Genomic DNA, 22,193 nt, shown 5'->3' with positions numbered 1-22,193 from the left:
AAAATATTCACGGATTCTACGAACCAATACTTATATACACACATACATACATACAAAATCTCTTTCGAAATTATATATTAAATATATGTATATATAATGTATTTGAACCCAGTAAGAAAAAGACAATTAATATAATCAACTTGCGTAAATACATTTATTTTACAATTTAAATAATGTACAATCCATGTCAAATATGTACATACATATTTACAATTCATTATAAAACGATATTATAAAATCTATTTACAGTGAGACATTTCATTCGTAACTATATCTGGAATACTCCAAATCGAGAGAGATTTATCTTCACATCCCCCAATTATCTAAAACACACGAAACACAAAAACGTGTAAAAAATATGAAAATTCATCAACTAAATCAAATGCATTAATATACATATGTATATGGTAAACGGATTATTGCGCAAATAAAGATCGCGCACACGACAATCGATGCCACAAAAATCGGGAATACGAAATATCTAGCACTCGAGTTCTCTTTAGAATAATATTTCGTATGACTTTCGATTGATGGAGTTTTTGGGTGCCAGATGTCCCAGACGTGAGCGATTTCGCTTTTTGCGGAATAATCATCGAACCAATATATGTATATATATGTATATATATATATATATATATATATATATATATATATATATATATATATATGTATGCATATATTTACAATATATGTACCTTATCATTAATGATTGCTATTGCTAATAGCATATTTCCAGGACCACGAATACGAGCGAAAGGCTTTTCTTCATTTGGTTTAAATACATAAATGATACCATCATAACAACCAGCAAAAAGCAGTCCTTTGTATATCTTAAGGCACACAGCACCAATACCGCCGCTTTGCAATCTAATTAAGTCTCCGGCCTAAAATCAATCAACGATGAATATCGAATGTGAATGGAATATAATACTAAAAAAAATTAAGCATACCGCAAAATCAAACACTTGAATGTCATAACCACTCGTTCCGCAAAATACTTTTCCAGAGTGAAATAGTATACTGTATACTGTAGTATTTGGCCCATGGAACGTTCTTAAAAGTAACCCAGTAACGGCATCATTTACTGTGACATCTTGGGATCTAGAAGCTATCAGTAGAACTTTCCTTGGACCCTCTTTAATGGCATTCAATGCTAATATTGCTTGATCTGAAAACTTGATAGCTCCATCAGCAATCAAAGAGTTAGTCTAAAAATTAAGAGGAAAAATCGACTATTATATATTGTTAACCATGATTACGTATACAATATGGAATATATTAAAATATTTACTTTAACATTAAATTGAATAACGAATCCAGTTCTAGTTCCGACATAAATTATATCCCATTCAAAGCACATACTCTGAATGGGACTCCCGACATTTATTCCACTTTGTAATACCATCCCGGTCTAAATAAGAAGAAAAGAAATGTGTTAATTCTATAAAAACCTTTATATTTTCAAATACATCAATTAACAAATTAATTACAAGGAAATTAAAGCATTTCAAATTCGAGTCCAATGATCCTGTGTAAACCAAGTTTGACCTTATGCATAGACTAGTTATAGCTAAATTCGAGCATTCCATTTTAGACAGAAGAATTCCACGGATTGCACAATAATAATAAACATTTCCATCTTTTGAAGCAGCAAGAAATTTGTCCCCAACGCACTGCAATGAAAGTAAATATCATACATGTACATATATGTTTCAAAAATATCACTTGACGAAAGTCAGTTAATTTAAAAAAAATCTTACCTCTATTGCAATAATTGAATCAGAATGGTCGGTTAGAGAAATGTTTGTATTCGAATTGTATACCATTTGATCTATATTTTCAATAAATTCAACGTCTTTTTCAATGCATGTGTCAGCTGAATGCAAATGATCAATGTCCAAATTAAGATCTGCTTTCTCATTCGTTAATGATTCATCAAAAACGTTAACACTATCAGACAATGTGACACTATCGAACAACTTCGAATCCCAGTTGTCCATTAGGGTCATTGTTTCATTACCTCCAATGTTTTCCAGCATACTTGGAATATCAGGATCCGTCAAGCTTTCAAATTCGACACTATTTATGTCGTCCAGGCAAATATTGTAATCTTCATCGCTGTATCCTTGGGATAAAATTTCTTTATTGTGTTCAATGCTTCCATCCGGACTACAATAATTGTTTGAAGAGCCACTAGAAACATTGACTGGTTCCAAATTTACTGTACAATTCCGTAAATTATACTTTTTCTTTAAATTAGAAGGTGGAACTTTACCAGAATCTAAATTTTCATCGTTTGCTATTAATTCACTTTTTACTACCGAAGTATCCATAAAATCCAGGTCTGTATCGTCGCCACATTTTTCTAATTCCGCCATCAAAGCCGATAACGGTGTCTTTTTTCTAACTAAATTGCATGACTTCTTTGAAGAAGAGCTAGCTGATTTTGGTATGCTTCTTGCTTTTCTTTTACAGACTATTTTGTTTTGTAATTTGTTATTAGCATTTTTATTGTCGTTTTGTAAATCTAAACAATTATCTATTACTTCTTCAGAGATGACGTTTGAATAAGGTGAATTCTCTGCAAAATTACTATTTTCAACCACATTGGTTGGATTATGGCACATTTCAACGTTTTCTAAATCCTGATTAATTTTAGAATTATTAGGTATGGCAGTAATTGATTTAGAATGGTCTGACCCTTGAATCGTCTTGTCTTTGCGATGAGTCATTTTATTCTCTTTTACAGCATTGGCTCGAATTCTTTTACGCATTCTATATGAGGGTATACTAGAATCACTCGATTTAGGATCACTATTACTGTTCTGCTTTTTTAATCTATTTGAATCATTTTTATCTCCTGACAGTGATTCATTAATTCTATTTTTTTCCAAAAGGTTTTTACGAGATTTTATCCTATTGTTTGAAGAATGAATTGCATCGCCACTGCCTTTTAATATACATGACTTCTCACTGCTAAATGAAACACAATTTTTAATTTTTGATTTTTTAACTATGTTTTTCGGTGGCTGTGGAGACTCTGGTACATTCGAGACAAATCCTGATTTTATTTTTAATTTATACTTCTTGTTATCACTAGTACATGTGTTCGATTCAAACATTTTATACAAATCCAATTTTTCCTGGACCAATAATTGAATGTTGCTATCAATCTCTTTCATTCTATTTAGTACATCACTTTGTTTTAAAGTTTGCTCTTTATTAATGCCCTCCTTCGCCGAAGTCATTGTTACTTGAACTTCTTTATTGACCATTATTTTTTTATCAGGTTTTTCAGAGACTGAAATGCTCAACATTTCGGTAGTTTGACAATCTTTGTCCGATGTTTCGATTATTTCTTTCATTTCATTCAGACCTTCAATACATTTCAACGTTTGACAAAAATTATCTTTACAATTCATTTTGGTTGATTGGGTGCCTTTAGATTTTGAAAATATTAATGAAGCATACACTTGCGAAGATGCACTAACCTTTCCAAAATCGTAATATTGAGTTCCTTGGCACTTGGTAAATACTTTCTTTGTAGAAACATCTTGATCTCTAATCAAACAATGTTTTTCCTTCGACTTATCTTGTGGCTTTTTTTCTTTCTTGACTAATAATTTCGAAATATCAACAAGAGAAATCTTATCAGATTTACCATCACTTTTGTGTATCGATTCTATTAATTCATTTGATTTTGGATTCACTGTGAATTCATTTGATTTTGGATTCACCGTGAATTCATTTGATTTTGGATTCACCGTGGATTCATTTGATTTTGGATTCACCGTAGATTCATTTGATTTTGGATTTACAGTGGATTCATTTGACTTTGGATTCACCGGAGATTCATTTGATTTTGGATTCACTGTGGATTCATTGTTGTTGGATATTTTCAAATTTTCAGTTGAAGGGAGTGGTGATCGCAATTCAGGATTTTCATTAGAATTTGAGGGAAAATTATTCTGTATAATTAAATTATTTGGCACTGTGTCATCATATATTGATGAATTTTCCTCGTTATTACTTTTTGACTTACGTTGTCTTGATCTTCTCCTTTTATTTTTTTTTCTCGATTCTTTACTTTTTCTATCAGATTTATCAATTGAATGCCTTTTAATTGGTAAAATATTAGCAGGGGGTTCGTTTACTTTATCATTGTTTATAACGTCACAACTTTGAGATGTGTTTGATAATACGTTTCCATTAAATAAATGCTCTAAACAAAATGGGTTTGTGTCATTACTTTGAAAAGTACTATACAAATCATTTGTCGAAATTATTTTTATATTATGATTTTTTTGTGAGGAATCAATTCGGTTATCAGATTTGCTATCTGGAGATACCACTTCCTTTTTCACATTACCTAAGAGCTTTAAACCTAAATCACATTCCTTAACTTGATCAATATTTACATTATTAGATTTGAGTAATTCTTTTGGTAAATTGGGCTTAATCTGCTTAAGTTTTTTAGAAGTTTCCATGTTATTATTAAATGTCGTCTCATATTTGTTGGTAGCAATATCAAAGTTTCTTAAAATCTGTTCCCTAGAAGTGTCATTATTCTGTTCACTGGTTGGAGGGTTACAAGAATCTTTAAATTTCTTGACCACAGTAGAATCCTTTACTTCAGCTGTTGCCGATTCATGATCATTACTTTCTGTCAGAGATTCCAAAAATTTTTGATATTCTAGACTTTTATTTACAAATGAATTAGAACTGAGTTCAGAATAGTCGATCTGTTCACATGGTTCGGTAGTTTTTAAGTTTTCTGTAGGAATTGCAACTTGGTCGTGATATGGATCATGATATCCAGAATCAAATTTTTCACATTTTAATTTCGTAAAATATACAGGATTACTAAATCCTTGCATAACACTATCACTATTCGAGTCACTGGCTGAAGAATAATTGCAATTCATTCTGTCGTGTATCCTATTTGAATTATAAGGTTTTGAAGAATGACTATCATCAATTGGTTCTTCCATTATAGATTCGTGCATTACATCAGCTAAATTTTTTACTGATACTTCCTCGTTCATACATCCCATCAAATCCTCTTGCAAAACCTTGCTGAGCTCGTTTATGATTTGAGGATCCATATTGAACAATTCTACAGAAGCATTAGTATCCAACATCGTTCCCAGGTGTCCTAAGAATGCATCTTGCACAATTTTTTCACCTTGTTCAGTATTTGCGGAAATATTGTGAAATTTCAAAGATTTCTCAGCCACATTTCTCAACTCTTTACTGAGCATATTTCGGGTATCTTTTATTAAACTAGATAGTGCAAAGTTATATTTGGCTGAAGACTCTGGCTGACTTAAAACTTGTCTAAGATTATTATTATTTAACTTAAATAATTGCTGCAATATTTTTCTTCGCAACACTTGAGATTTTTTACGATATTCAGGTTTTCCAACGCCGGAAGAATTTGGAGTTTTTACTTTTTCTTCTTTTTTTTCGACCTTCTTAGGGGCTAGAGTTTTGGGTGAAAATTTAGCATGTTCAATCCGCTTCTTTTCAGGCATTTTCACGGAAGATTCCTCCGATTGAGACTCCGCTACAAGAGTGAGTTTTTCTCTATGAGTTTCGCTCAACTTGCGCTCCCTCAATTTTCTCTTAACTGTATCAATAGCATCGCACAAAGTTTTGTCAAAAGGTTTATTAGCGTCACTAGCTTTTTCCACTACGGGATCAGTCTTCACATTACTGAAGGAAGGCGAATGGTGAGGTAGCGGCAAAAGAGGACGACAGCGATAGTTCCATGTAGATGCAGCTGGATTCCTTTGAAGTTGATTACTTGGATTCCAATTCAATCTGGGATGTGGGTAATGTTGAGAAGGAACACTCATCCGATAATTACTATTGTTTATGTTCGAAGGGACAGCGGGATGTTGCCATAGAGACGCATGTGCGGCAAATTGTTGCATATCATTTGTACTCCATTGCAAATTAGGCCTGTAAATCAAAATAAATTATCTTATTAATTAGGGAACAACTTATAAAGATACATAGATACATACTGTACTTAAATTAACAAATTTATTCGGATAATCGAACATTTTCTTTTTGCAAACAAATAGGTTCTTTTTGTACTTTGGGTACCTCTTTTGTTGTCATTTAAGTATTATATTAAAAACATATGTATATATATATATACTAAATATGAACATAAAAATATAATCCCTCATTATCTAGTCATAAAAAAAGGAAATTAGCACTTAAGTTTTTTGTAGCAACATAAACTTTAGCTTATTTTTCACTCTGAGAAATGATGCCTTTTAAATCTTAATATATTCTGAAAAACATATAGATATTAAATAGCAATTAGATTTGACTATTGCAAAGAGCTGAAAAAATTATAATATTATAAACTATCTCATTAATACCAAGGAATCGATATATGTATGAGATCAGACTTTCCAGATAAATGCTTGGTACAAATTATAATCAGAAGCTAAAACTATTATCGAAAAAAATTGAAAAAAAAGCTTTAAAATACTGTTTTTCTTTACCTCGTAATTTTTTTTTCGCGTTATAAAAACAATATCATGAAGATAAATAATAATACTTTAGTTTAATATCAAAGGTCATACAATTTTGCTTTTACCTTTTTACAAAAAAAAGATTCATGGAGTTTCGAATATCAAAAATTACGTTGTCTCAAAAATTTCTGTTGACTCGACAGATTTTTTCATTTTCTTACGAAATAATGTATATATTAAAAAAAAATGCTCAATGAATCGACGAGTGATAGCCAGATAGTCAGAGGCGAATTTCAAAAATGAAAACAATACGATGTTACTGTAAAATACGCCTAACATAAATGAGACATCTGGCATCGAATTCGACTAACGTCTGCCGAAAGTAAAAAGTGCGGTAAATAGACAATGAAAGAGAACTAAGGTATGGAACCTGGGCGGTCGAAGTCTCTGTTGCGGATGCTGTTGCTGGTGTTGGTGCTGATGCTGATGCTGGTGTTGATGCTGATGCTGATGCTGATGCTGATGTTGGTGTGAAATGTTGATGTGGTGTTGGGGGATATTAGGGTGTCGAGGTCCTCTGGGCAGCTGATGGTGGGGGCGCACCGGCCTGTGGGGGACTCCTCCTGCTCGGCCTGCGGGCCCCCATGGCGGAGCCCCCACCTCGGGAGCCCGCCGCCGTTGCGGCCCCATGCCTTCACGACACGCGCAGAAGTACACCTACACCTCACCTACACCTACACCTGCGCACACACACGCTGCACTCGACAGTCGACAGTCGACAGTCGACACTCGACACTCGACACTTGTACTGACAGCCACTACTACCAACCCACCTAAACAATCTCTCGATATTTGAACGATACCTACAATAGGCGAAACCATGGTTGCCACCTCTCCACCTTTGGTCCGGAGTCTCCGGGTTTTACTAACAATCCCCGGGTTAAATAATAATGTGGTGATTTTATCGACTGTTTAAATTAATTAGTCAACGTACCATAAAAACAATACTTGTATTTTTTACATAAAAATTAGACCATTGCAATTATTGCCTTATAATTAACCTCCTAAAGGAGGCTACACACGCTCCGTATTATCGGACCGGAATTCGTTGCGAGAAATTGTGCAATTTTTCTTTCGATAGAACTGAAATGGTCGGGGCCTACACACGCTCCGGCCGCGTCTCCGGAATGCGTGCGATGGTACGATTTTAACGTCAATTCTCAGTAGTGATCGTTCACTTTTTTCACTTCCTTTTTGACGGTGCTTCGTAAATTATTCACTTTTTTAACCACGGCATCTTTATTAACAAAAGGCTCTATTTATTTTAATTTATTCAATAGTTTTTTATATGCCGCATCTTTTTTATCACGATCGTGGTATTCCTTGGCCTTAATTTGCCAAAGGCAAGGAGAATCTCGATATATACAGATAAATTCTTCTAACATTTCCTTCTACATGATAATTGTCGAAGAAATTCGCGCAACAGCGACACACAGAACAGCGAAAGCCGGATGACTAATAAACCTTCTCGAGGTCAGCAACAACAATAGTAAAAAAAGAGGTATGTAATAAAAAACAAAACACGCACGCTGGGCTGGGCTGGGAGAGGGGGTATTCACCGTCCGGCGACAATACAGAATTTGGTTCGACGTCCGGCCAGCCGAAAAAGTTCAATCTGACGATGAATTCACCTACACACGTTCCGGCCTACGTCGACATCGATCGCCGGAACGACGGCTGGTCCAATAATCCGGAGCGTCTGTAGCCACCTTAACGTTTAACAAAAATATTCTATGAGAGACCATACTCTCAAATAAATCAGAGATTCTTTCTTTTCAAATGGAGTGAGTTAGTAGCTTCTTATAACTAAAACCTCTTTAATATCGATATTATATTTTTCTAAAAGTTTCGAAAACATATTTTTAATTAAATAAATTGTAGGAATACAATACAGCTTGTACGAGCTTTCAGCAAAGCCAAAGCAATCATCTATTCGCTCCAGATAAACAAACTGTTCAGACCATGTCTGATGATCGGCTTTCGTGGCCTTACGACCCACGATTTGGCCGATATATTTTTGTGTTGGCCACCCTGACAGCGGTTGGCCCACAAACTGACAGTTGTCGATAACGGTTTGGCGCGTTAACACTGGGTGCTTACGTGGCCCTCGCTCCTTGCCACCGACCACCAGCTGGAGACTGGTGGGTTGAGACGATACTTGGAGACCAGCTCCAGTATCCGTCCGGTGTGCATCAGAGGAAGCCTGGTCTGTCTTCGTCCAGAAGGCAGACAACTCAGCTACGCGTGGCTAACCTCAAAAAGCACGCGTGGTTTCTTTGTTGACTCCCCCCCCCCTCAAGGGAACAACCGAAATAGCATAAATCCTACTACCCCATAAAACACAAGGCACTCGACCACACAAAGGATACCCTTAAGCCTGGAAGAATCTTCGAGAACGAGATGACATCACCTCACCCATATCAAGACAACCGATAAAGGCGATTCGGCTCGCTCCAGATAAAAACAATCATCAAGCAACCTTGAGACACAGCCACACAAAGGATACCCTTGAGCCTGGAAGAATCTTCGAGAATGGGATGACATCACCGTGCCCATATATAAACCAGTACAGGAGCCACATACAGCAGTTCAGTCAGGCTTTCCCCTGAAGCAGGCAACTAGCCCCCTTCCCCGTGAATTTTCTGTACTGACAATAAACTTGTATACTGAAGAAAATAAATTTCCTCTGTTCTACAGCGGAAATTTACAACGAGTTTCCATAGGCCGGGTTTACGGTCACAACATAACCTCCTGTCCTATAAAATCTTCAATAGATGGCGGTAACTTCTCTGCCAAACGAAAACATTGGTAGGAAATATTATATTCGTATATACGTTTTGGCAGAGGTTTAGCTTTGACGTACATACATATGTCGAATCTAAACGACTATTACGGTACGGCGAGCGTTATCTCAGACAGACAGACACACAGAGAATAGCTATATTATATGTTATATGATATGATATTATGCGGGTAGGGCGAATGAGATGACTGGCTTGTTAATGCACACAAGTGCTTATTCTGGCAGCCGAGGAAGAAGTGGTATAGTAAATTTTGAACGCGGCCGAATTGGTCCCAACTCACAGGATGGTGACTGAAACTCGACCATGTCGTAGAGCCGCCACAATATGATGATATTGTAGCATATACTAAAAAAGAGCCGCCGGTTAAGTGCAATCGGATTAAGCCGAGGCGCATCTCTGACACTGTGCGACCGTTATAATTGGTTTTGTGGGGAATCCCAATTCACTAACAATCAAAACTAACTTATTAAAAATAATAAGAAATAAATAGCGAAAACCTACCGAAACTCGACCGACAAATCTTTACCCCTAGACATCCTTGCAAGAAGCATAGACGGCGCGTGTCCGAACACGTGATATCAAAAACGACCTCGCGCTGGACACGTGCACATCACATGGGACACACACAAATTCACGGCGCGAGATCACGTGCACACCATACTGGACATGTGCACCCCGCCGACGGGATGTAGACATCCGTTGGCGACTCACACATGCAAATGCAGGTGTCCAACATCTGGCCGGCTCGCATCCGGCCAAAAGCACTATAAAAGGGAGTCTGGGCAGGATAAACTTTAGTCAAACTACAACAGCCGCCACGAGTGAACAGCCAGGATCAGACCATGCTACACCAACAACCAGTCGACATCCAGCTTCTGACCAACTGCCACTACACTATCCAGAGACCATCTGAACATAGCTGAATGCCGAGCCAGCAACACTTAGCTGCTTTTCATAACTACTACATAATTATAAACTTGTATACATTATTATAAATAAATACTTTATCCAAACAAACAACAGTATTTACAAACTTAAACACATACGAACTCGTCTATAAACCTGTAGGCGGGGGTAGGAAGTGTTGACCCTATCCCAGCCTAACGAAACACTGTTGTGTTTGTTTGAATAATTTATTTTTATTGTTTAGTTTGGGTATACAAGTGTATAAATATGTTGTTGAAGCGGGTATGTTCTGGATGTCCTCTAAGTGACTGGAATCGGCTGAGTTCTAGAAGTTCTCGAAGCGGCTGGATTCGGCTGAGTTCTGGAGCGGTTCTTCCATTTTGGTTGTTGCAGGTTGAGTGAGTCTGGCTCTTTTGCTGGTCGGCTGCTTCTAGCTGACTGGTTGTTGGTGTAGCATGGTCTGCTGCTGGTTGTTGACTGATGTTGACTGTGGTCTCGACTCGAGATGACGTCAATGGTTGAGCGTGAGAAATATATCCTCCGTCGGAATAGATGTTTCAATTGCGGTGACGAGATTCCTACAAACCCATGGTGGACTGGTGGTGAAGAACACCTTCACAACTAGATCAGTCCCCATAGTTTCAAGGATTACTAAGTGCATGTAGGCTAAACAATGGCGACCGAGTTGGCCGTTATCGGTCCCTTCTCAGAAGTGAACGCTACCTTGGTACCGTGGGACCGAATGTACATACCCGAGTACGTGACCATAACAATAGGTAAACAAATCAGACGTCGAAGATGTCCTGAGAGACCTGCCCCTTATAAGGCGGTACTTCAAGACATTCTGGACGGAGCACTGCAAGTGCGTGTATCTCCTTAAGGGGGTATTCTAGTCTAGAGGCATGAATTTTAGGTATTTTTTCAGGTGCAATAAAAAAAAAACAAAAAATATTTTTAGCAGCCATTATTTTACCAAATATTTATTACTGTTTGAAGAATACATAGAAAAAAAAATCAAAGGAAAAAATTCAAAATTCAAAAAGTTACAGGCTGATGAAGTGAGGCGTCTCGAAAAATGGTGCGCCCTGGTTGACACGATTCCAACCCTCCTAGTATTCCAAAATCAAAAAAGCAAATTAATTCTTAATCCAAACAAATGCTGCTATGGCATGAACTACGGAAAAGTCAAACAAAATTTTTTTTACCAGTTTTTTTGACTTTTCCGAATTTTTTAAAAATAGTAAAAATTGGAATTTGTCATAGTTCTAGTTCATGCGATAGAGGAATGTATAGAGAAGGCTCACACCAAATTTCAAGTAAATTGGTCTAGTAGAACTTGAGATATCATGTCAACCGTCTCGAAAAAAGTAGTTTCGAAAAAAACGCGTTTAAAGTTTCGGGTTAACTTACGTGCTGCTCAAATTCCACGTCACTAAAGCAGCTATATCTCCGAAAATGATGAAAAAAAAAAAAAGAAAAAAAATCGATTTCTTCAAATTTCTAGACCTTAATCATCAATAAATATATATACCCTTATGGAGGATGAACGAATGAGACGACTGGCATGTTAATGCACGTGTTTATTATATGACAGCTGAAGACAGAGTGAGTAGCGGCTCTCCGAACCCAGCCGGGTTGGTCCCCACTCGCAGGAAGGCAACCAAACTCGACCATGTCGTATAAGCGAGCCGCCACACCCTTAATAATATACCCCCTTTTTTTACTTGGATCCTCCACCCACCCCTACGCAACAATATGATATACATTCCAGTATCATTCCCAAAGTATAATTTTAACATATTAATTTTACTGAACCGAAATAAAATGTCGGTTCGGTTCCCTGCTTAGATGTTTAGTAAGGTTCGGTGATAACTAGTCAAATGTGAACCAGTCGCTCTAGATCGGTCACACGTGATCACCCGTCACACTAAAACTGGTCACGAGAAAACTGGTCACACCCTAAAACTGGTCACACCCTAAAACTGGTCACACCCTAAAACTGGTCACACCCTAAACTCGGTCAACCAGTTTTCTCATGGTGTTGATCGTTTTGGGATTATAGAAAATTGAATGGACTAAAATAGTACATATGTAATATGTAGTGAGAAGGTCGAGTTGACAGGTGCGGCGCGTGCGGATTGTAGCCGTCAATTGCGGCTTCCAGTTGCACAACTAGCTGCAGTCAAGTGGATGAAAGTGGTTGAATAAAGTAGCTGGTGTTGCAATGAACAGCGCTTCCCGCTACAGAGATTTCATGCGCTTGTTGGAGCGGTGGCCACTCGAACCTACTAAATCTGGAAGGTACATAACCTATCAAATACAATATCGTTGAATATATGAAAGCTGTAAACTGTGAATACATATATCTAATATAGTAAGATACTTTAAAAATCATTTAACCTTCGGTATTCACATATTTTTTTATAAAGCTATACATATTTGTATTCGTTTAGTTAAATTTTGAGAGTGTAAAATTACACAGCTATGTACTGAATAATAGTTGCATTTTAGGAAGGTGATTTTAAAATCATTCTGTACTCCCTTGAGATTATCATATAAAAAAGTGTAAATAAATATGTGTATCACATGTAATATTGATATTTTTAATATCATTGTATATACATTCGCAATTAACCGAAGTTATATAAATAATAAATGTATATACTATATAAATTTATATGGTATTTATTTTCAGGGACATCGGTGAACGTATAAGAGAGTGTGTGAAGATTGCGTTCAATTCTGAACAATTCAACGGCGATCCTAAATATTGTGATCAGCAATATAAATCTTTAAAGAATCTCTCCGATAATTCTTACGCAAATACATACAAAAGAAACAAACCGTATTCATCCACCGGTCTGACAGCTGAAGAGTGCAAATTATTACTTTCTAATGAATCGCTAGAATACCTGAAAAAAGACGATAGAGGATTGATATCAAAACTATTCAATAGAGACTAAAATAATTTCATCATGCATATTTTTAAATTTATGAATAAGCAAAATCGTTTATTCTCTTATAGTCGAATTCGCAGATACCTGTCGACCCAAGTGCAAGTTGATGAGAGACCATTACATGTACCAGTGATGGTACATGAAGTTATCAAGTATTTAAAACCACAAAACAAACAAACAATCATAGACATGACCTTCGGGGCTGGTGGACATACGCAATCTATTTTGGATGAAAATTATGATGTTACTATTATAGCTTTAGACCGAGATCAAGTGAGCCATGAGAGAGCTATTGAAATGGCTGAAAGTTATCCCAACAAAATAATACCTTTGTTGGGAAAATTTTCTGAATTGCCTGATTTGCTGCGGTCCAAAAAAATCTATCAAAATACAATAGATGGTATATTGTTTGATTTTGGTTGTTCATCTATGCAATTCGACACAGCAAATAGAGGATTTTCAGTAAGTAAAGACGGACCGTTAGACATGAGAATGGATGGGGACAGATTTCCAGACTCATTTACTGCTAGGGACATATTAGCCAGAGGAACAGAGGATGATCTTGGAAGAATTTTTAAAATATATGGAGAGGAAAAAAACTACAAAAAAATTGCTAGAGCCATAATTGAGTCAAGGTACCTATTCAGAAACTTAAACACTACTAAAGAGTTGTGTGAATTGGTTGATAGTATTTGTGAGGACGAAGTAAGATTTGACATGCTGAATAGACCTGCACACAACGCTACTAAGATATTTCAAGCTTTGAGAATATTTGTCAATGACGAACTCAACGAAATTAACCAAGGGATGCATATTGCTAGTCAATATCTTAAAATTGGCGGACGACTGATCACAATAGCTTTTCACTCACTTGAAGATACCATTGTAAAGAGGCACATTACTGGACACATCACTGGAAACGTCGCTAACGCACTTCCCCTCAAATACTGTGATTATTCAATGGTTTATCAAAAGGAATTTGCCGAGACGTTTATACACAAATGTTGGCATTCTTTAACAAAACATGTTATTGTGCCATCTGACGGAGAGGTTAAAGACAATCCACGCTCTCGGTCAGCCAGATTAAGAGCCGCAGTTAAAATAAAATAGTGTTATTTTATATATGTAATTTGCTAAAATTGTTGATGGTAAAGAAATACTACATTTTTTTTTGCCCATGCGTTTATAAAAATAGTACAGAATAAATTGAATTTATTTAGAACAAAATATTTCAATACAGTATTATTTTTCCTTTTCCACATATACATATTGATTTCCAATATACTTACGTATAAAAATATATTTATAAACAAGAGTAAAATAATATTTTAAATATAAAACATTAACACCTAATGGAAACTTAGTACAATCCTTCTATCTGCTGAGTTTCAATATTGAAATCGATATCATATATGCTTGGTCTTGTGGGTAATCCAGGCATTTTAGATATATCGCCTACCATAGGAACAATAAATCCAGCTCCAGCTGATAAAAATATATCGTTTATTTGCAAAATAAAGTTTGTAGGAGCTCCTTTGACTGCAGCATCTCCCGTGAGAGACATTGAAGTTTTAGCCATACAAATTGGTAAATTATCGTATCCCTATTAGATTTAAAAAAAATAAAGCTTCAATAAAAAAACATTTCAGTATAAGTACAAAAACTAAACGAATGTACGTGTGAAATACTCGCCTGTTTCTTATATTCTTTAATTGTTTTCAAAACGTTTTCTGTAAATGTTACATTACCAGCACCGTACATTTGTTTGGCAATTAGCAATATTTTTTCTTCAATTGATGTATTCAAAGGATATAAAAATTTAAATTCTGATTGCTCTTGACAAGCATTGATAACTGTATCAGCCAATTCGATTGCACCTGCTCCACCTTTGCTCCAATGATCACACAACACGGCTCCAAATGCTCCATTATTCATTGAAAATGATCTCACCATTTCAATCTCGGCTTTTGAATCATTCCTAAAATTAATATATGTAAATTAAACCATTAAATCAATCAATAATGTGTTTAAAAATATAACACTAACTTACATATGTTTGTTAATAGCGACCACAACGGGAATGTTGTGCACTATTCCATTTTCAATGTGCTTTTTCAGATTACACAAACCCTTTTCCAGCAGACCTATGTTTTCTTGAGTATAATCCGAGTGCAACGGAGCCCCAGCAGTTACAGCTGGACCTCCACCATGCATTTTGAGGGCTCGTATCGTACAAACCAAGACCACACAGTTGGGCACATTACCACTCGATCGGCATTTTATGTTGAAGAATTTTTCCATACCTTGTAAATAAGTATTTAAATTGCAGCATTTTTTATATATGTAAATACACGTGTATAATGATTTATATCGAAAATTTTGGTCAAAATATTTGGTTATATTGAGTAGATTTATACCTATATCAGAGCCAAAGCCAGCTTCAGTTGCAACATATCCATCTTCCTTCACTAGTTTCAATGCAATTTTATCGGCCACAATAGATGAACATCCATGAGCGATATTAGCAAACGGTCCAGCGTGAACTAGAACTGGGGTGCCCTCTAAGGTTTGCATGAGAGTTGGTTCAATAGCATCTTTTAAAAGAACCGTCATTGCACCAGTTGCACCCTATGACAATGATTCAAAAGTTTCACATTTATGGGCATACTTTTGAAAACTAAATATATTCAATCCACAAGTTATCCATATAAATGAAAGGTATACCAAAATAAAAAAGCCATTCTTAATTCCACAAAAATGTGTTAACTATGAAATATACATACATACATATATGTATGTACATACATATATTAAACAGAAATATTTATTTTATGTTTTACATACGATTTATGGTGTTATAGTGGCCCAAGTACTAGTTATGTCGGTTAACCACGTCTGATTGATCAGTTTTATGAGTAATTTTAACCTATGAAATGCTATATAAAAAAATTACCATATCATCTGCTGTTACTGGATTTCCTTTTTTATCAAATGCTACTACCATGGATGCTAGTCTTCGCTTCATATCTTTTAAATCAACAGAGAGTGCCAATATTGCCATAATTTCACTAGCAACCGATATGGCAAATGAAGTTTCTCTAGTAAAACCTTTTTCAGTCACCGATTGGCCTATTGTTATTTTCCTCAAATACCTATCGTTCAAGTCCATCACTAAAAAATACAAATTCTATAAATAATTATGCATATGAGCCATTATATTTGAAAGTGGCGGAAGTCCAATTTTCAGTTCCGACGCCATTTCTGTTTGACTTAATTCACAAATTATTATCACTTCTTTAACTTCGATATGTCCAAGTTCTCGGAAAAGCAGAACAAACGTGTCACAAACATTATATTTAATGTTTTGCGAAATATTTCTCGAAATGAAGAAAAGTGGACTTATGCCGCTTTCGAATATAACAGCTCATATAATGGATATGGAAATAATAATAAAGTAGATATTAACCTCTTGTCCATGTAACATTATTCGGATCAATGTCTAGTCTCGAAAATGCAGTAATTTCGTCTTTTGTTAGCAAATCTGGATTTGTTTCTGTAATACCTAGACGTTGGAGTCTTCTTAGTTGTATGTTTGAAAAGGATCTTTTTCCATTTATTTTTGGCACTAGCCTATCGTAGAGTGCTTGATCTTTTTGAGTAGATTCGTGGAAAATTCTAGCATCTATCTGGGCTGCTAGCAAATTATTAGCTACAGTCACCGCATGTATATCACCAGTTAAATGAAGGTTGAAATCTTCCATGGGAATTATCTTAAATTTATTGTTGCAAATATTGTAAATTTAAATTTTTTCACTTATATACTTGCCTTCGTGCGTATTCTAAAGATATACCTGAGAGTATCCTCCTCCAGCAGCACCACCTTTCACTCCAAATGTTGGTCCTTGTGATGGTTGTCTAATACATGCAATTGAATTTTTACCTTTGTGTGCAGTCAAAGCCTGAACTAAGCCAATCAGTGTGGTACTTTTACCCTCTCCCAATGGCGTAGGAGTAATCCTAAAATTAATCGGTCACATTTTAATATCGAAATATTTTTCGTAACCTTATATGGGAATAAATTTATAATTACCCTGCTACAACAATATATTTTCCGTCTTTCTGATTATTCAACCGATCAATAATATTTAAAGATATCTTTGCCTTTTTATTTCCATAAAGTGATATCTCATTTGGTAAAATTCCTATCTCTTGTCCAAGCTGAGAAATGTCTTTTGGTTCTTGTGATCGTGATATATCAATGTCACTAAATAAGTAAACATATATATTTAGTATTACATATATCTTTTACTATTGATATTTATTATATGTAGTATATTTTTTTTATTATTAATATTTAATATATGTAATATACCTAGGAACGGGGTTTTTAATATCCAATGGCAACCTTTTCAAATCCCAAATATTTGTAGTCATTCTTTTCAAGGCTCTCTGGGCCCCCAAAACAGTGTTATACATCAACATTGTTACAGTCATTGGTCCAACACCACCAGGGACTGGAGTAATGTAACTGGCAACTTCTTTCGCAGCCAAATAATCGACGTCTCCGACTAGTTTTTTTCCAGTTTTCTTAGAAGGATCTATTGAATGTAAGAAATATGTATACATGAAAATTTTGTCGTAACATTATAAATATATAATGTATAAATAAATGATTTTTTTTTAAATTTCATTTGTTTTTAATAAAACTGCGGCTAACGGTAGAGTATATAATGTTTTGTTTGCTCAATAAATAAATATCTACTCATATTTCTTACGATTATTAATATCTACTATATATTTCTTACGATTATTAATATCTACTTATAGATATTATTTATTTATAATATCTACTTATTATAAATAAATAATATCTACTTATTATTATTTTATTTTTATTTTTATTTAAATAGGCACACATACAGAATAAAATATAAAAAGAAAGTTGTATAGTGAGACAAAAAATAATAATAAACACAAATAAAAATATAATATTCCATTTACAGTGAGCACCACATGGTAATATAAAAAAGTAATATTGCAAAAACATCAAGATTTAAAAAAAAGAAACAGATAAAGTAAAAAAGAAAAAGAAAGACAATGAAGGTGAAGAAGCAAATCAACCACAGATTATTTTCTTCACCTTTGTCCTAAAAATACTAAAAGAGTCATTAAAGAGGTCGGGACAATCATCTAAGCTATCGTCATATACGAACTACGGCATATACGAACGATTGCACTATTGAAAGAAGTGTTGCTTTGACAAATTGGTGGATAAAAAAGATTTGTACATTTGGTGAATCGGGCATTAACGTTAAAGTTAATCTCACAAGAGGAACAGGCTTTTCCTCCCGTATTCTGCGTGCGCACATTAATACGGAAGGAAAAGCCTGTTCCTCTTGTTCCTGTTGTATCCTGCTCGCGCAAATTAAGTGAATATGTACAGTTTACCATGCACCCTTTTTTTTTTGATCTTTCGACTTAAGATCTTTCGATTTTCGATCTTTGCCTTCCGATATTTGCGTTTTCGATAATTTCACATTCCGGCCCGTCACGGAGACCGGATTGAGGCATACTCCATATTACTACGAACCAAACTGTAATAGAGCAGAATCAGAGTATGGGGCTTCTTAAAGGGCTTCGCAACTCAGCAAATAAATCCCAAGAGTTTATAAGATTTAGTGACAATACGATTAATATGTTCACTAAATGATAGTTTGGAATCTATAATTAGACCTAAGTCTCTGGTACAGTTTTTCGCTATAAGATCTACGTTCTCAATATTGTAAGTGAAATCAATTAGGTTAGGATTTCTGGAAAGTGTCAATGAGAAGCATTAGTAAATATCTACTTATATTTCTTAGTTCATTCATAAAAAAAATTGAATCTTGTTCAAAATATTAGAAAAAATCAAAACAAAAGGTAAATTAGGCGTTTTACCAGATGCACATGACTACATGGATAATATATGTACACTCAAGATTATTGCAAGGTACAAATAAATAGTCAATATATGCATCCATGTACGTATGTGCTTGTTTTGTTTACTGCTTATAAAAATGTTACAACGCTGTTATAATTCGTTCAAAACATGTTGATTTAAATTACCAAGTTTAAATTCAAAATAATGTTTACCAGAAATAGCATTGATACCACAATCGATAACAACTGCCCCTGGTTTGACCCACGATGCTTTTACCATCTCCGGTTGCCCAATAGCCACGACGAGAATATCAGCTTTTTTTGCCTAAATGTATCGATGTTATAAATTTCATTCTATCGTACATAATATTATAAACAATATTATTACATGGAGCATAATTAAAATGAAAAAACAATACCTCTCCTTCTAAATCTTTTGTTTTAGAATGGCAAATTGTAACGGTGGCATGTTCCCATTTTAATAGTTCAGCAACAGGTGTTCCAACAATTTTACTGCGACCTATTACAACCACTTTACTACCAACAATATTAACTCCAGTTTTTTTAATGAGCTGCAAACATCCATTAGGCGTGCACGGAATGAAACCAGTCATATCATTGATGGCAATTCTTCCCTCGTTCATTGTATGTAGACTGGCAAAAATTTGAAAATTATACACAATATTTCAGACTCGAAATATATCATGTTTTTTATATAATCAATAAATGCTATTAGTTTTAGCTCGATATGCATATTGAGATACGATAAAAATTTAGTTTAAATTTTACCCATCGACATCTTTTTCGGGAAGGACCGCATCTGTTATTAAATTCGAATTTATTTTATTAACTGAATCAAGCGGCATTTGAACAATTATTCCATGAACATTAGGATCGTAATTCAATTGATTAATTCGTTTAAGTAACTAAAATGAATAATTCAGTAATTATTCTTGCAATATAAAAGGGCATATATGTATGTATGTATCGATAGATATTTTGATTACCTCTGTTTCAGTAGTAGTATTGGGTAATTTAACATACTCTGTCTTTATTCCTATGTTATTTGCTGCCTTCATTTTCATCCGAATATATACATTAGAATCCTCACGTCCACCAACTTGTACAATTGCTAAACCGGGAGCAAATTTTGGATGTACATCTTGCAAATTTCTTACATCGTACTTCAATTTTTCTTGTAATTCTCTGTGTTATGTTAAAATATTTTTATATTCATATACGTAAATACGTAAATTGGAAATGCATATAAATTCCAAAATATGTATACTCACTCTGCTAATTTGGTCCCCGATAAAATTTTTTCTGTCGATGAGACATTCATATTTAGTCTAATTACACTTTCGGCTTTAAAATAAAGTGAAAATTTTCTATTAGTTAAACAGTGCAGCAAAACGACCTGGACCTCACTGTGACTAATCTTTTGAAGCGTTTGTTAAAATATAACTTCATATTTTAATCAAATGTCAAGAGTTTATCGAATAATCGATACATAACAAAACAACAACGATAAATGATGTATCTACTTTTTCATATTTCAATATATGTATATGTTACATACATATTTATAATATAATACAACATTATTTCATAATTACATTCTCATTTTCACGACAATTTTTAATACTACTTGGGACTATGTGATAATAACTTTATATTATTTGAAATGTTTTAATTTTGAAGCACACATTATAAAATGTACTTACCTGTTATTCTCCTGCATTGAGAATACGTTTTCAATTTTTTATGTAATAAAAATCGTAACTTTAACAAAGCGCGCACCTCCATTGTGTATTAGTACTATATCAATTTTAATTAGTATTAGACAATAACACTATTTCCAGTGGATTATTGTTATATGCATACATTTATGTACATGCGTATTGTTATAGTTCATATAGGTTACAAATATTTACGTCATTAGTGCTCTTGAATAATTTTGAATTGTTGACATAATATAATATTATACTGCTCCACGGGAAACGGACGTTTTTGTAATTAGTACTTGGGCGTCTGGAGGAAAGAAGGAACCTGGGGAGATGGTTGTTAGACTCCTCACTTTATGCCATTTAGTCGTCATGCCAGTAATCATGAATATAGCTAGAACTTCGAAGACGAGGAATCTTGTATGGTTTTAATAAGGGCTAATGCACATAGAGCCAGAGTTTCACTGACTGCAGTTCGAGAGTTATTTCACGCTTTGGTGATGTCCCCTGGCCTGCCCATTCACTTGACCTTTCCAAGTGTAATTTTGATTTGTGGAGCTACCTTAAAGCACACGTGTACGAAGAAAACCCACACACACTAGAAAAACTGAAGACCGCAATATAAAATCGATATTGATTTGATATCGATAATCACTAAATAATCGTCTACTGTTTGGCATTAATATGTGCTATATTGTCTCCTATTCTAGTTCCCATCTACCAGTCCAGTTTCTTACAGAATTTTTAATTCTATTTTATGTCGAGAACTTCACACAACGGACCTAAGAATTACTTTTGTAAATAAGTGATCTTTCAACCTTCACTTCGTTAGTCTGCTCAAAGAGCCATGGGATGCTGGGTTTTGTTATAAGGAGTTCACGCACTTTTGAAAATGTTTGGGCTATACGTTTGTCGTATATGATAGTGCGTAGTTTGCTTGAGACTGGCTTGATCATTTGGTATACCAGTCTAACTGATTACTCTCTCAAATTAGAAAGAGTTCAAAGAAAATTTCTTTGTTGTACTTAAGAGAATGATTATTAAATATATAAAAACGGACTGTCGCATAGAAGGAAATCTCAATGTAGAAGATTTTTTAAACCCGTAAGAGCTAGGACCAATATATGTATGTACATACTGATATTTTCCATATGTTGATATTGAGAAATGTATTTTTTTCTTAAATTTTTTCATCATTTATGCTATATTTTTTATATACACACATTTTATATATTTATAGATTATGTATATTGTCGTACATTTGTTGTTGTTTGTTTTCTCTCGTTTTGTTTTTATGTTATGTGTTCTATTGCTAATTTATATATTAATAAT

The 22,193-nt window shown here is 34.6% G+C and overlaps 4 protein-coding genes across 5 annotated transcripts; 2 read left to right on the top strand and 2 right to left on the bottom strand.

The window, feature by feature from the left end:
* Nucleotides 1-128: 128 nt before the first annotated feature.
* LOC143911278 (uncharacterized) lies at nt 129-7,361 on the bottom strand. The gene is made up of 7 exons (XM_077430114.1): nt 6,922-7,361; nt 1,761-5,964; nt 1,491-1,673; nt 1,292-1,411; nt 951-1,208; nt 696-884; nt 129-323 (listed from the first exon to the last, which is right to left on the bottom strand). The coding sequence occupies exons 1-7, from the start codon at nt 7,179-7,181 to the stop codon at nt 240-242; spliced, it is 5,298 nt and encodes a 1,765-aa protein (XP_077286240.1). The 5' UTR covers nt 7,182-7,361; the 3' UTR covers nt 129-239.
* A 5,010-nt stretch (nt 7,362-12,371) lies between these two features.
* LOC143911386 (ubiquinol-cytochrome c reductase complex assembly factor 2) lies at nt 12,372-13,224 on the top strand. The gene is made up of 2 exons (XM_077430260.1): nt 12,372-12,562; nt 12,957-13,224. The coding sequence occupies exons 1-2, from the start codon at nt 12,486-12,488 to the stop codon at nt 13,222-13,224; spliced, it is 345 nt and encodes a 114-aa protein (XP_077286386.1). The 5' UTR covers nt 12,372-12,485.
* A 12-nt stretch (nt 13,225-13,236) lies between these two features.
* On the top strand, nt 13,237-14,328 carry LOC143911385 (putative methyltransferase-like protein 15 homolog). The gene has a single exon (XM_077430259.1). The coding sequence runs from the start codon at nt 13,237-13,239 to the stop codon at nt 14,326-14,328; it is 1,092 nt and encodes a 363-aa protein (XP_077286385.1).
* Nucleotides 14,329-14,391: 63 nt separating this feature from the next.
* Nucleotides 14,392-21,806, bottom strand: pug (pug C-1-tetrahydrofolate synthase, cytoplasmic). Of its 2 annotated transcripts, none has more exons than XM_077430258.1 (15): nt 21,680-21,806; nt 20,430-20,502; nt 20,145-20,343; nt 19,927-20,063; nt 19,557-19,791; nt 19,351-19,462; nt 17,591-17,816; nt 17,309-17,482; nt 17,070-17,235; nt 16,685-16,988; nt 16,172-16,389; nt 15,636-15,846; nt 15,269-15,521; nt 14,911-15,196; nt 14,392-14,821 (listed from the first exon to the last, which is right to left on the bottom strand). In XM_077430258.1, the coding sequence occupies exons 2-15, from the start codon at nt 20,477-20,479 to the stop codon at nt 14,579-14,581; spliced, it is 2,814 nt and encodes a 937-aa protein (XP_077286384.1). In that variant the 5' UTR covers nt 20,480-20,502; nt 21,680-21,806; the 3' UTR covers nt 14,392-14,578. The 2 variants fall into 2 exon arrangements, with proteins under 2 accessions (XP_077286384.1, XP_077286383.1); XM_077430257.1 differs by lacking the exon at nt 21,680-21,806 and adding an exon at nt 20,862-20,970.
* Nucleotides 21,807-22,193: the final 387 nt, after the last annotated feature.

The sequence above is a fragment of the Arctopsyche grandis genome, chromosome 4 (genome assembly GCF_051622035.1).
Source record: "Arctopsyche grandis isolate Sample6627 chromosome 4, ASM5162203v2, whole genome shotgun sequence".
NCBI classification, from domain to species: Eukaryota; Metazoa; Arthropoda; class Insecta; order Trichoptera; family Hydropsychidae; genus Arctopsyche; species Arctopsyche grandis.
The sequence above is the reverse complement of the archived record's forward strand: the minus strand, read 5'-3'. Positions and strand labels throughout refer to the sequence as shown.